The sequence below is a fragment of the Pungitius pungitius genome, chromosome 19 (assembly GCF_949316345.1).
Source record: "Pungitius pungitius chromosome 19, fPunPun2.1, whole genome shotgun sequence".
Classification (NCBI taxonomy): Eukaryota; Metazoa; Chordata; class Actinopteri; order Perciformes; family Gasterosteidae; genus Pungitius; species Pungitius pungitius.
The window spans coordinates 8,282,986-8,296,433 of NC_084918.1; the positions used below are offsets into that span (position 1 = coordinate 8,282,986).

The 13,448-nt window shown below is 43.2% G+C and overlaps 1 protein-coding gene across 3 annotated transcripts in view; it reads left to right on the forward strand.

Moving 5' to 3' along the window:
• myripb (myosin VIIA and Rab interacting protein b) overlaps positions 1-13,448 on the forward strand; it is a 79,569-nt gene that overhangs the window by 52,032 nt on the left and 14,089 nt on the right. For all 3 annotated transcript variants that reach the window (XM_062559227.1, XM_062559228.1, XM_062559229.1), the window contains exons 4-5: positions 4,070-4,206; positions 12,463-12,543. In XM_062559227.1, coding sequence (XP_062415211.1) covers positions 4,070-4,206; positions 12,463-12,543 — 218 coding nt within the window. The remainder of the gene's footprint in view (positions 1-4,069; positions 4,207-12,462; positions 12,544-13,448) is intronic.

Consider the following 13,448-nt stretch of genomic DNA (forward strand, 5'->3'; position numbering starts at 1 on the left):
GCTGGGCTGCTGCAGAGCTTTGCCTCTCTGCGTGCTCCCCTTAAAATCCCATGTGGTGCCCTGGCTGGGCAGAAGCAGGAGGCTGAGGAAAGATTTTTCTCACTTTCCCGTGTGCTCTATATACAGCACAAAAAGGTATATTCAAATAAACTGCAGATTGGGAAAACCTGCTGGTGCCGCTCACTCATTTCATTGAGAGTATGATTTGGACTGTGGAGTGTTTCAAAGTGACCTATATGCGATATCGTTTTGAACAGACCTTGCTGCTAAAATGACCCAAATGTGCAGCTGACTGGCAGCTCTTATTGGAGACAAATGATGGTCCATGCCGCAGCCACTCAAATGCAATTATGTTATATTCTATAGAGTAACACACTGAAAATTGCAGCTTGTTAATTGAGACGGACCACTTTAGACCCATGGACACATGAAACATCTCAGATTTCACATCTTGAATTAAGTCAAATCATGAATTAAAAAGACGTAGAATTAGAATACAATTGGCTGCAGTCTTACTGTAAGCAAGTCTTGTATTCTCATTGCGGCAATACAAACACTGTAAACGTTGAACTTTGATCGTAACACCCTGTGTGGTGGACTTCTGATGAAAGAGCCGGCTGATGCAGAGGTGGGGAGACGTGGGGGAGAAGATGGAGAGAGTGGGGGGGAGTAGTTGACAGCTTTGGGTCAGGAAAGAAGGAGCTGGCGGAGGAAGGCAGAGTAAATTGCCTTACCCTTTCCTGCAGCTGTGACGCTCCTATATTTAGACTTTCTAAAGCCACAGGTAAGTGACGCTGAAAAGCCTGCCGTCGACCTGCAGCAGCAGCCCCCCACTTCAGATGCTGTGCAGCTATGTGCACAGAAATGTCCAAACTTAAGCCGCTATGTGTCCTGCAAATGTGTCTCCAGTCTGTTGATTTAACGACCCTCTGCTGTGCACGGGAGAGTTTTCCAACCGCTCGACTATAATGGAAAAACAGAAACGCATAGAGCGTACTTCTATGGCATTTCACTGTAAGAGCACACAGCCTCTAAAATGAAAACCACTTGTCTTATTTGAAATCATCAAAATGAACGCCACGCACCATTTGCATGCATTACCTACACGATGAGAAGGTAGAAAGTAAGAGAAGAGGCAGAAAAAAAACTCCTCAGTATGCAGGATGAGGTGTTTTTAATATTCAGCCATTTCTCTCCGTCTGAATGTCAATCACAGAGGTGCATGCAGGGGATCAGCATTCCAGCTGCTTCCTGCAAAGGTTATGTACAGGACCACTGCTGTGAGAGAGTTGTTTTCCTGCCTGTTGCTAAACTGATGCTGTTTTTAATTATACCAACGGGTTAAAATGTCTGTTCCCAGGTTTGATGAGAATCTGGTGTGCTTTTCAGCAGTTAACCGCTGTAAATATTGCAAAGAGTAAGGGGGATCTTGCCTTTCGATCCAAATGGTGGTGTCGGTCATTAGTGTTATGTGTAGAGTCCCAATAATTCTTATTCAGCAAACCTACATTTTTGGCTTTTTCTTTCAAAATCCCACATACATTTTTTTTTTTAAGACCCTGCAACTTGGGGGATTTTGCTTCCGGAACATCAGGCACTTAGAGCTGAGAACAATGACACTTTGTCTTGTTTACTTCTAATATCCGCCACTGCAAGTCTTCAAAAGACTCTATTTAATGTTGTGTTAAAGTCAACCCTATTTGTCTTTCTTCTCCCTTTGCTCCCTTCTCCACTGCAGCCTCAACAGAAGCTGAACTAATTCATTAGAAGGCTTGGAAAGTCAATTATGCTAATGCTTTCCTTCGCCAGGGGAGGTGGAAACTCAGCAAAGCCAGATACTTTTTACTCCACATCTACATAATGTCTTCTATATTTTATTTAGACCCATATTAAATGTGCAAATTGATCTTATGATGTATGGAGGGCAAAATGACTGGAGAGAGGAGTAGAGGCTGGGCGTCTCCTCGCTGGTTTCAGCAGTCAAGGCAACGTGATGATGGAGGGAGGGTAAACCCAGCGTCAGGAGACCATCGGCAGGAATCCCTCTTACTTATTCATGCCACAGCCGAGCATCGGGGAATCTCCCGGCCTCATTATGAAATGTGTCTTGCAAAAGCTCACGCAGCAGTGCGGCTCTTGCTTGAAAGCCTTTTGCTTATCCACTACACTCTCCTCCTCCCGTCTTTGTATCTTTTTCAGATCAGATCAGTCTAGGGAAGCAATGTCATGCTTCATTCATTGAGACGCCTCTCCCACTGGCCTAAATCCCTCTTCTTTTTCTCTGAAAGGGAACGCTTGGCTATTTTCAACAACTTTTTGTAGCTGGCACAGAAGCGAGCAGATGCTTGAGCTGACATTTGCATTTACTTTGAATTTAATATGCTAAAATCAACATTTCTCTGGACATTTTACACTGCTGCACACAACACAAGGATTGCCTTGGGTTCCTTATTCATTCATTATCGAATAGATATTTAATTAAACCCAAATACAAGTATATTCACATTGATTGTATTGCTACACATAAAGACACGCAATGTTTTCATATTGGTATACTATATGACTCGAACACGAAAAACCGACATCTGATTAATTTACACTTATTTGTTGGGACTTAGGATCCCAGCTTGAAACGTTGTCCTTTTGGCTGATCTTGGCACCTCCACCATCTACTTGCAGCCCTCTTCTATCTTTTGCAGTTCTTTCTTCGCTCCTCGTTGCTCCAGCTCGTTTCAGGTGGAATCTATTTGCATGTCTGCCTCCCATCCCCTTGGACTCGCTCTTCCAGATTCATCCTCTTCACTGGAGCTCGGCCGGACACCATTAGAATAACTAGACTGGGATGACCCGTGGCATGAAATTAAGAAGCTGAGGTCCATTGAGCAGCCCAGCTGACACAGGCTGAGGGTAATAAATCCACCGAGAAAGAGAAAGAGAGGAGACGAAGGAGGGAGGTTGAGAAGCATTGGGGGGGTGGAATGGATGTTGCAGCCCACGGTGCCTCAGGGGCCATCAGGGTCCCTTTATTAGCATGGCTATTTTCACCCTGTTCACTTCATGTTGAACACAAGCATCAACTTGCATGTGTGATTAACTTAAAGTAAACCACAGTGTACATGTTCATCATAATGGATATGTATATCTATATCATCATATTACATATATATGTAACACACTCCAAAGGTTTCTTTCATGGATACAGTATCGAATCATTAAAAAAATTGTGTTTACTTGCAACTCATCTTTTAAAAAGCAGTGAGACACTGTACATGGAATTGAATAGCGCGTAAATAAATTGTGTGTGGTTTTGTCTCTGCACACAGTAAATCTGTCCATGTGTTGTTTGTTTTGCCTCTCCTTTGTGTGTGAGACACTGGTGTGAAAAAAAGCAAGAGCAGAGCAGGAGGCACCGCGGGATTAAACGCAAAGTTGGCCGAGATTCACGCAATCCGACGAAACGCCGGCGCAGAGGGGGGGGGCGCTTTTCCGAGGGCTTTTCATAACCCTCTCCGTTTAGAATTACTGATTACATAATGATCTGCTGAGTCCCGAGGTCTGGCTCGTAGGCCGACCAGCCGTTCAACGTGGAATGAGGAAAAGCCTGGAAAAGATTGTGACCTCACAACTGAAAACCTCTGTATTAAAAAAATACTTTTCATATCTTTAATACAGCCATCACACACACACACAGAGAGAGAGCGAGAGAGGACTTAATAAATGGTTTGCTTCAAATCTAAGATTTAATCTAAGAGATTTAAATATTGTACTCAAACACAAACCATGACGAAAAATAATACAAAACCGCATCCTTATTCATTTTTAATTTACTTTTATTCTTAAAAAAAATCCTTCTCTATTCAACGGTCCCATGTTATCTTCACTTCAGTAACGAAAGACACCTAACTTAAGCAGATTTTAATAGAAGTCTGGCTTGAAGTGAAAGTTTTAATCCTGGTGTTATTAAAACGAGATCACATTCCCGCCAGTCTCTTTGCAATCTGTTCGTTTTGACTTTAAATCATCTTTTCTTTCTTCCCTCCTCCCATCCTTTTTTCTCTCCCGTCTGCAGGGTTTTAAGGACACAGTCTCTTGAATGGTATTACAACAACGTGAAGAGTCGCTTCAAGAGGTTCGGCAGCGCCAAGGTTTTGAAGACCCTGTATAGAAAGCACATTATAGAGAGAGGAGCGCTCTCTGATCTCCCAGGTAACCCCTCTCTCATACCTTCTAATCAGACATGCACGATTCTTGTAATGTTGCCATTTTCTTTTTCCATCTTTTAATCATGACGGTCTGCATCCTTTTGATTTAAGAGCAGCCTTCGGTCCCCTTCTGTGCAACGTTGTGTCACGTTGTGTGAAGCGGCGGTTTGGCCAGAGACGTATTGTAACTTCCTCCAGCGGCTCCGTTCTAGAGGCAACGTTCTGGATCGTAAGGAAAGACACAGACGAGCAAACGTGACTTGCTTTGAAAAAATGATCACTCCATTTGTTTCAATCATTCTGTTTCCTCTCAGTGTTATGTTGAGGGTGGCCTGTTGTTGAGTGGAAACCGGTGTTTTTACCTCTCTTCACCCTTTACATTTAATCCGAAATGTGGTGACATTTATTTGAGAAAACATTCTCCTCTGATCTTGCATTCGAGAGGAAGGGACAGCCGGTGTGTGCAGGTGTGTGTCAGTGATGATGGAGACAGGCTACGGGGGAGATGCCCTGCGGACCCGTCCTGTCAGTTGAGCCCCGCGGGGCCTCGGGGCCACTTTTACACCCTTAGTGAATTGTTCCCGCGGAGGGCGGCAGCAGGGCAGCTTTCATCCGGCCTCCTGCGCTCCAGATAACATTGTTTTGACCCTACTGTAACGTGATCGGTCTGCCTCGGCTGCTGACTACAAGGCATCATGTCAAAGCCTGGTTACATGGGATTAAATGGATGAAGGGAGCCTGGAGGGGACGCATCAGGTCAGATTCAAGGCAGCACTGGATGAGGTTGAGATGAGGGGATGTTTAGGAATACAGCATGGCCGCAACTTTTTGCAGACGGCTCGTGAAATCTGTCATGTTTTTATGGGATAAAGTAGCTAGATTTGGCTCACTGGAAATCTAAAAATATGCTCGTCAGATTACAAGTATTCATCCTAATAACATTTGTACGTTTGTTTCACATCGGTATTGGCCCAAGAATGATCTTTTCTAAGCAGACAGCATTGAAAACAGGAAAACACAACATGTGAAGAATAATATAATTGAAGACATTGAAAGGGAAGATGTTACAGAAATCAGTGAAATGGTCAAGTGATAAAAGGACAACTGAGAAAATGGTAAAGATAACCATTGAATTAAATCAAAATTCTCTGCAGGGTAACAAAGCAAAAACTAAAGGAACCACATACGTTTTTACGCTAAATTCCGATTAACATTTGCCTCTTGTTTACTCTGTTTTACGAACCTGACAGAATTGGACTCTCCTCTCCTCCTCTTACATCATCTCGGGTGGACGAGGAAGGATTAAGCGACACGGCTGCTGGTCTCCCAGCTCGCATGAGCACAACAGATTAAACTGCTTCCAATTCTCAAATACTCACAAACGCCGCTCCCACTAACTGGCCGGCTGACATGCCATATGATTATGGACATACTGTGATCTAAACGAGTCAAAAATATGATTGGGTTTTGATTTATTCATTAAAACCTCTTTTGCAGAATGTAACTGGATGTCAAGTCAAGACAGAACATCGATGCTTTCAATTTAACAGAATATAATGGAATTTTACGTTAGCAAGTAAATCAGCACAAGATTGGAAAGAAAAATTGATTAGATAAAGATATTGCTTATTAAAACACTAATGTTGCAGCATTTTGCTTGATTTACTCTGAGAAAAGGAGTCTTTTGTATGTAGCTTAGAAGCTCTGCTAGAGACTTAATACTCGCCCTCTCCCTCTATGTGCATATAGAAAACCATTAGCTAACCATATAGGCTCCCTCCATGCGTGTGCTAGCAAAGCTGATTTCTTTTATCATCACCAAGTGGCCTATTCTTGTTAAATCCCTTCTGTTTGAGTGTGAAACGGCAGCTGACATGACGGTGGGTGAGAGAGATGTGACTGTTTTACATCTATCGTGTCCCCGGAGAGAACGTGTGAACTTCAAACTTATACTGAGATAGCAGGTAGGGAGGGATTTGTTCTGTCCATCATCTTTGGTGGAAGGGGGAAATGCTCCTGGGTGACCGGTTACAGATATCAAATGTCATCTATACACACACATATATATTACATTACATGTCATTTAGCTGCCGCTTCTATCCAAAGCGACTTACATTGCATTTTTAACCCATGGCTTTTACATCAGGGAGCAGTTAGGGGTTGGGTGTCTTGCTCAAGGACACTTCGACAGGGCGCATGGGGCAGCCAGGGTTCAAGCCGCCAAACCTTGCACACCCTCTCTACTCCATGCGCCACCATCGCTCCCATCGCTATATATTCAGCTTTTTCTCTTCAGGATGTGAGCATGTCAGTGACCACCTTAGGGTCCAATCATCCATCCAATACGTTTGTTTGCTTAAGCAGCTGAAATTTCCACTTCTCTAAACCTTTTCAAGCATACCTCAGTAGGTGGATCAGTGGGTCCAAGTACCTATTCCATTCATAATTAATGCCTTGACGCCTGTACAGAATGAAATGAAGTGGTTGTGGTTGCTCTTCATGCATTAATGAAACACTGTAGCACTAAACACTCGTAGCCTTTAGTGCACTAAACGCTACGTGTCGACAAACGATGGTGCAGATTTATAGTTTTGTAGTAAAAGGTTAAAGGAAAAAATAAAACTGTTTCAAATGGTGTACGTATGCATATTTTGTTACCTGTGATTCGGAGCCAGCTGTTTCCCCCTGTTTGTAGCTGACTTTATATTTACCAGAGTGGTGTTTGTCTCACATAGACGTTTGCTGTAGAACTAGTGCAAACATTTCTTACTCGTCCCTCATGCTCCTTTGCAGACTTCAAATATTGATAACGGCTCTGCTATCTTTCTATACATCAATGCGTGGGTTTAGTTCCTCCTCCTTTTCCTCTCCAGTCTGGTTCAATGGTGTTCCATCATAAAATCGTCCATCGATTGCAATGCAATCTCCTCTATGACGCATCAAAAGCAGGAATCATCCCTTTAAATGTATTTTTCGACACTTAAATCTCCTCCATTTGAATCGGGGATTACTGCTGTCCCACTTTTCTCTTGCCTTTTTCTGGTTGCTGTCACTTCTCTCCAAATGATTGTGAGGGGCTTTCCACCTATCCAGTTATATGACAGTAACTCGAGACACATATTATCACCTTCAAACATGCTGTTCTCTGTGGTACGAGAGGAGGAGAAGCAGAGGAGAAGCGCTTCAGTCTTTTGAAGCTTTCTGCTGCTGCTGCTGCTGTTGTCTTTTCTGTAGGAGGACAAAGGAGGAGACGATGTCCTTGTGAATGTAGGATCGAGTCTCAACGACTGGAGGCAGCAGAGACTGCAGCTCTGCCCCCGATAACCTAGCAAGACAACCTATTTTCTCTTTGTTTTTATTGTGGAATTACATTTGTATAATTAAAAAGGTACTCTTTGACCCCTGCAGGGGTTTTTTTCTCCTCTTGTTCGATGTTCTTCGGGTGTGCCAGTGATTTTATCCTCTGCAGGTTTGCTTATAGCACATGCGACTGCTTCTCAGTACACTGACACTCATTTTAGTCAACTCAATATTTTTCATCCTTCACCCCCTTTTCAATGCATTCATACTGTATTTAATCATGATAATATACAGCTGTTGGATGCAGCTACTGAAGCAGAGGAAACACAAAGGTTTCCATGAAAACTAGCAATGTTTTCATAGCTGTGGTTAAATAAAGAACGTAGAATAGGATTTTATTGGAGAATTCCTGCGATGCTGCCGATCCATTTCTGCACAAATGAGTAGTTACTTGACCAAAAACATCTAAACTTTCAGCATTGAACTATAGTGCAGCAGGTTAGTTGTGGCCAATTCAGTGGCTCCTTGTTTCTTGTGCTGTTCTCTGCGTGAACAAACACACGGACCTCTTGACCTCTATAGAGTTTACTTATCGAAAGCTTTATACAGCGTCTTAGAAGAGAACTACACTGCAATGTGATTCAAGTGAAGTGTCACTTTTTTACACATCTCTGTTGTATTTGTTCCTTAAGCAGAAAGCTTGGTGACACTGAGCTGGCCTGCACTCGTTTCAAATAAATGGGATGTACTGAAAACTCTGACCTTTAGCCGCTACAACTGACTTTGTCTGCAAAGCTTTTGTTTACAATCACATCTGAGTCATCTTCATCGTCCTCAGGGGTACTTTGTATCTTTTGGGGTATATGTGAGGTCGTATACAGAATGCATTTAATATGAGAAACAGCTATTGTTTAATGCTAATTTTGGTGCTATTTTTAACGCAGTGTACATCCCACATATATTCATGTGCTGCAAGCAGAGTCAGTCCGACATTGTTCTCTCAGTAATGAGCTCTTTGCTACGTTCTGATTTTATGTTTCTCTTTCATGTGGTGGTTTGTTTTGGGTTGATATTTAGTTTTTCATTTTCAGTTGCTGCAGGCTGCGTTCTAGGTGGTTTTCTGCAGCATTGTTCTTGCCTAGGTTGATGCTCTAGATTACAATGACTATCCCAAGGCCTTCATTCGCCACAGGTGACAGTATTTTCAATATGAACATGCAAAAATGAAATAATGAAAGCCATTGCTCATTACTAAAACCATTTTTGCTCGTTCAGTTCCCATTCCACCTCCAGGATTTGAACTTTGAAGTCTGTGTTGGCCCTGGGACCAATTATATTCCGAACACACACACACACACACACACACACACACACACACACTCACACTCCCCTGTAACAACTTGGAAGAACTCTATTATGGATTTAAAATAAATCCTCTTTTTAGCAGTGGGCAGTTTCATCCTAAAACACCCTATTGTCATTTTATGGCAGATTCAATTAGCATTGGCATCATCTCAAGGCGAGTAAAACGATCATCTCCCAATCCAAAGAAATGAATTCATTGTTTGTTTACCCCCCACTATCTCCCCTGTCCTGATGTGAACAGACATGTTGTCAGTTGAGCCATTGTTCTGAGGACGTTGTTTATGTGTGCTGGCAGATGTCGCGTTGTAATTGAAAGTAAACCGTCTGGACTGTCCCTCCTCCTCCTCCTGCTGCTGCGGCTGTTGGCACTTCAGGAACGTTAGCTCTAAGTGGAACTTTACTGGCTCATTTATTTCTACAGTCATGTGTTAGTTCTCCTTCTGCTTCTCCACATATTCTCTCTTTATGACCCTCTATTTAACCCAACTTGATCCTGGCATTGAATGTGCAATTTGGAAAAGGATTTTACTCTTTAGTTTGCATTAAGTGGTCAATAACACCACATGTTTCAGCTCTACGTTAATTGATCTAATTTTACACCCAGACTGAACTGAGGGCTGCAAAGTTGCAATTGCAAGATGCTTAGTATATTTAATGTGTCACAGATTTCCTTTTAGGTTTCCTCACTGGTCAATCAAATGGAAAATGATTGATTAAATCATCATTAAAATAGTTAAGCTCTTATAATGTTTAGTTCAGACTGTTACTGTAAGTTTTCTTTAGTCTACTGGCTTTCATATATTTAAACGATGAAGTAGGAATATTTATAGGATTATCTTAAATAATTCCCTCTAGCTCACTATATTTAGCCACTTTTTTTGTTTGTCAAATTATGGTCCAATAAAAAACAAATCTAGATGGATTTTTTTTTCGAAGAAGAAAATAATTCCCATGTGCACAGTCACTCAGACAGCCTTGAAGAGACAGACCACCGCTGTTGCCATGCCAATATCGAGCCACTTCCTCCTCCTCAACCCTGAATGGCGGAATGAAGTTCATGGAAAGAAAACACACACAAGTTGGAAGTGAGGAGGATAGTTTTGGACTGAGACAGACACACACACACCGACGTTCCATCATCTCTGCAATAACAAAGCAGCAGGGCCCTTTATGGCCAATTAAAGACAAAGGCATCATTCTGTGGTGTCACACTAGTCATCGTATCACTGCTGCCTTGTCGTATATCACTCATAGACGAACAGCAAGCACGAGTGAAAAGAATGACAAATAAAGGAATGATCACGGTTACCTTAGATATGTTTGAGCTAGAGTTGTGCTTAAAATACCGCATCTGGCACAAATTAAAAAATATGTTGGTATTAGCAACTTTAAGTATCTCAATACTTCCGTTACTTGTCACACACAATATTTCAGGCACCACTCCTGAATTTATATTCACAGTTGAGTCCATACCGAAAGACGTAACAAAATTACATTTAGTTCGTTTTCCAGCTGATACACAATCTGGAAACAGTGCTGCTTGCTGCAGTGTGCATCCGCTTGACTGACAGGTGACACTGTTTTTTCACAGATGGCCACTTTGCTGACGGGCCGTTGTGACAGAGGCTGACGTAGCAATGTAATCAGTGAGCTGCAGCCGACATGCGATGAATTGACCTGATAAGGATCCTCGGGAGCTTTCTTATTTTGTACATTTGTGCGTGTGTGTGTGTGTGTGTGTGTGTGTGTGTGTGTGTGTCTCGTGAGGCGGCTCACTTTTCTCTGACAGCATTCCCTTTGTGTCTTCATTGTCCCGAGCCGCCGCAGGTAATTTTCCCCACCTATTGTCACCTTGCACACTCCCGGGACCTATAATTCACCTCTAACCAAGCGAGAACAGAACAGCTCTGTCGAACAGAGTGAAACAACTGTGCGAGTGAAGGACGGGTGGAGCGTGTAATGGTTCTGGGACTTGTTACACAGTGCTTTGCGACTGGGAGGTGTGGGGCCTGGGAATGGAGATGCGCCGTGGCGCTTCGGGGGATGTTTCCCGGAGGAGGAGGTTCCCTGTGAAGTAATGTGAGAGTGTGTGATTGCTGGCTTTTCAGGCAGTGCGCTGAGACTGGCTTTGACATGTTTGACAGCTGGCTGGGTGACTGCTGCTGTCAAGGCGGATTTGATTTGGATGTTGTTGTTTATGCCCGAATTGATACATTCGTATGTTGGGCCCATTAAACCCCATCGGAAATGATTATTGCTATTTTATGGAAAACATCCGTATTTTAGTAGGTGCACGCTTGTGTTAATCCCCAAGAAGGCACCTAATTGCAACACTGTGGCATAGAAGAGGGACTGCTCTGTGTTCCTGGGGGTGTTACTGTGCGCCATGGCAGAGATGGGTGAGCGGCTCGGGCTGCTTAAAGGCCGACTCACACCGCCCCCCCCCCCCCCCCCCCCCCCCCATCGAACGTGTCTGTGCATTCAGCCAAAGGCCGCCTGTCCAACAGGAGGAGCAGCAGGACCACGTTGACCAGACCGGCCAAGGACAGGAGTCATAGAGTGTGGTTGGGTTTTGTCAGCAGGAAGTGCCATAGTTTTGGAACGAGGCCTTTGGGATGGGTTTGGTCTGGCTCCGCTGTACGGATAGAAAAGAGCTAAAGCAGGGACCAGAGGGAGAACTAGAGCCAGGGTGATCCTTTTTTTTAATCTGGAGCAGCCATGTTTAAGATGTGCTGTGGTCACGGGATGAAACTGAAATGTGATCCTGGAGTGTGTGCAGCTAAGATGACTTTCTGCACTCATTCAGGTGTTATATTCAACCTTGGTTGTCGGGCAAAACCTTCCACTGCCTGCTCTGTCTGACAGTATGTCTCCCTAATGAACTGCACGTGCATTTACGCCCTTCATTTAAACAGCTGGACCATGAGCAGCCACACAATTAATGCAAACCACCAGAGAGAGTCTAACAGGAGGTAATGGGCCACTAAGGGAATACTGTTTTTTTTAAGGGCGGAGATACTGCAAACTGCTTCACCTTCCATGGGATTTCACATCTCTGTAATTTGACCCGTCTCCGAGTTATGAAAACAAATGTTTCACTTTGGATGACATTAATGTCCTTTTGCTGTAACTTTGCTGAGTTTTAAAAAAAACATAGAAATCTAGCAGTAACTCACAAGAGGCCTGGCCTGGAAGAGCTATAAAGAAAACCGACTACACAGTGACGCCCATGTGCACAGCGTGTATGTGATCAGCTTGAAAGGCAGAGTGAATCAACATTGTCTTTCAACTGTCACTTTATTTCTTATCCTGTTTTTTTTTTTATGCACAATAGGGAAAGGCAGCAAGAACAAAACCATAAAATTGACAAAATGGCGTTGGGAATACAGTTGACAAGAGCACGAAAGGGGGGTTTGTTTGGCGGCATTGTGCACACTGTAACCCACTCTGATTGTGGCAACAGTGTAAAAGAATATGCCGTTACATTATCCCGATATGATATGGGCTGAATATTTCATTTCTGTGACAGCCGTCAGTTGGAAGGCTTTCATCCTCAGACCTAATTTGTCTTCCTCCCTCCCCCTTCCTTCTTTAGAAAGCAGCGTTCACGAGGGAAGCAACGACAACGATGGCAGCATCTGTGGCAGCGACTCCGCCTTCTATAAACAGAGTGAAGGTGAGCAGACAGACTTTCTGTGATGGTGCAGACGATTACTTTCAGGCCCAATTACACAATAATCGGCTGTATTTTTTTCCACTTTACAGTTGTTTCTTGCCTGCTGAAACGATTATTTTTTTCCCTCTTCCATTTTCTTGAAAGGTTGGCGTGTTGCCTTAACCTATAGGGTGCATTCTGCAAAGGGCACGTGTCGAGGGAGGGGGAGAGTGGGGCTGGATGCAATATCAGTGCAGCACAACATTTACGTCAATTGCAACGCAGTAATGGTTACTGTTTGATCATTAAACTACACGAATATTACAACCCATACACATAGACACACACGCACATAAATCCACAAGGTACACATTTCAAAACCACTGACATGCCGCCTCGAACAAATGCGCACACACACGCGCAGTTCAAATTACAGCCTTTTGCATGCTGCAGACAACAGATTTAGACCCACATGCGCATGACACGCGCCACTTAGTGTGCAGACACACTGCTTAGTACAGAAATAAAAATAAAAAAACAACCACATTAGCCTCAATCTAATGACAAAGCACTTCATTTGTTTGCTTGTAATAATGAGTCAGATAATGGCAGTGTGTGTGCAGAGTCTGTTTCCATTCGACGTTGCTCAAATGGACAGTTAACGCTGCGTTGCATTGTTTTCTTATAAATTGCTTTATAAAATAAACACACCTAGATTTCAACTGTTGTTTTTTCTGAGGGATGCTCGGGACACATTTGTGTATAAAGCAAAGGTTCTCCATCACAATCGTATGGTAAAGTATAAAAATAAATGCATTAGAAACTGAGAAGTGACCCGTTCTATTCAAACCTGCCGCCTAAACCCCCTGTGATGCAACTCGACCAGGTTAAATATCTCAGACGTGTGTGTGTGGGGCTCATGTGTT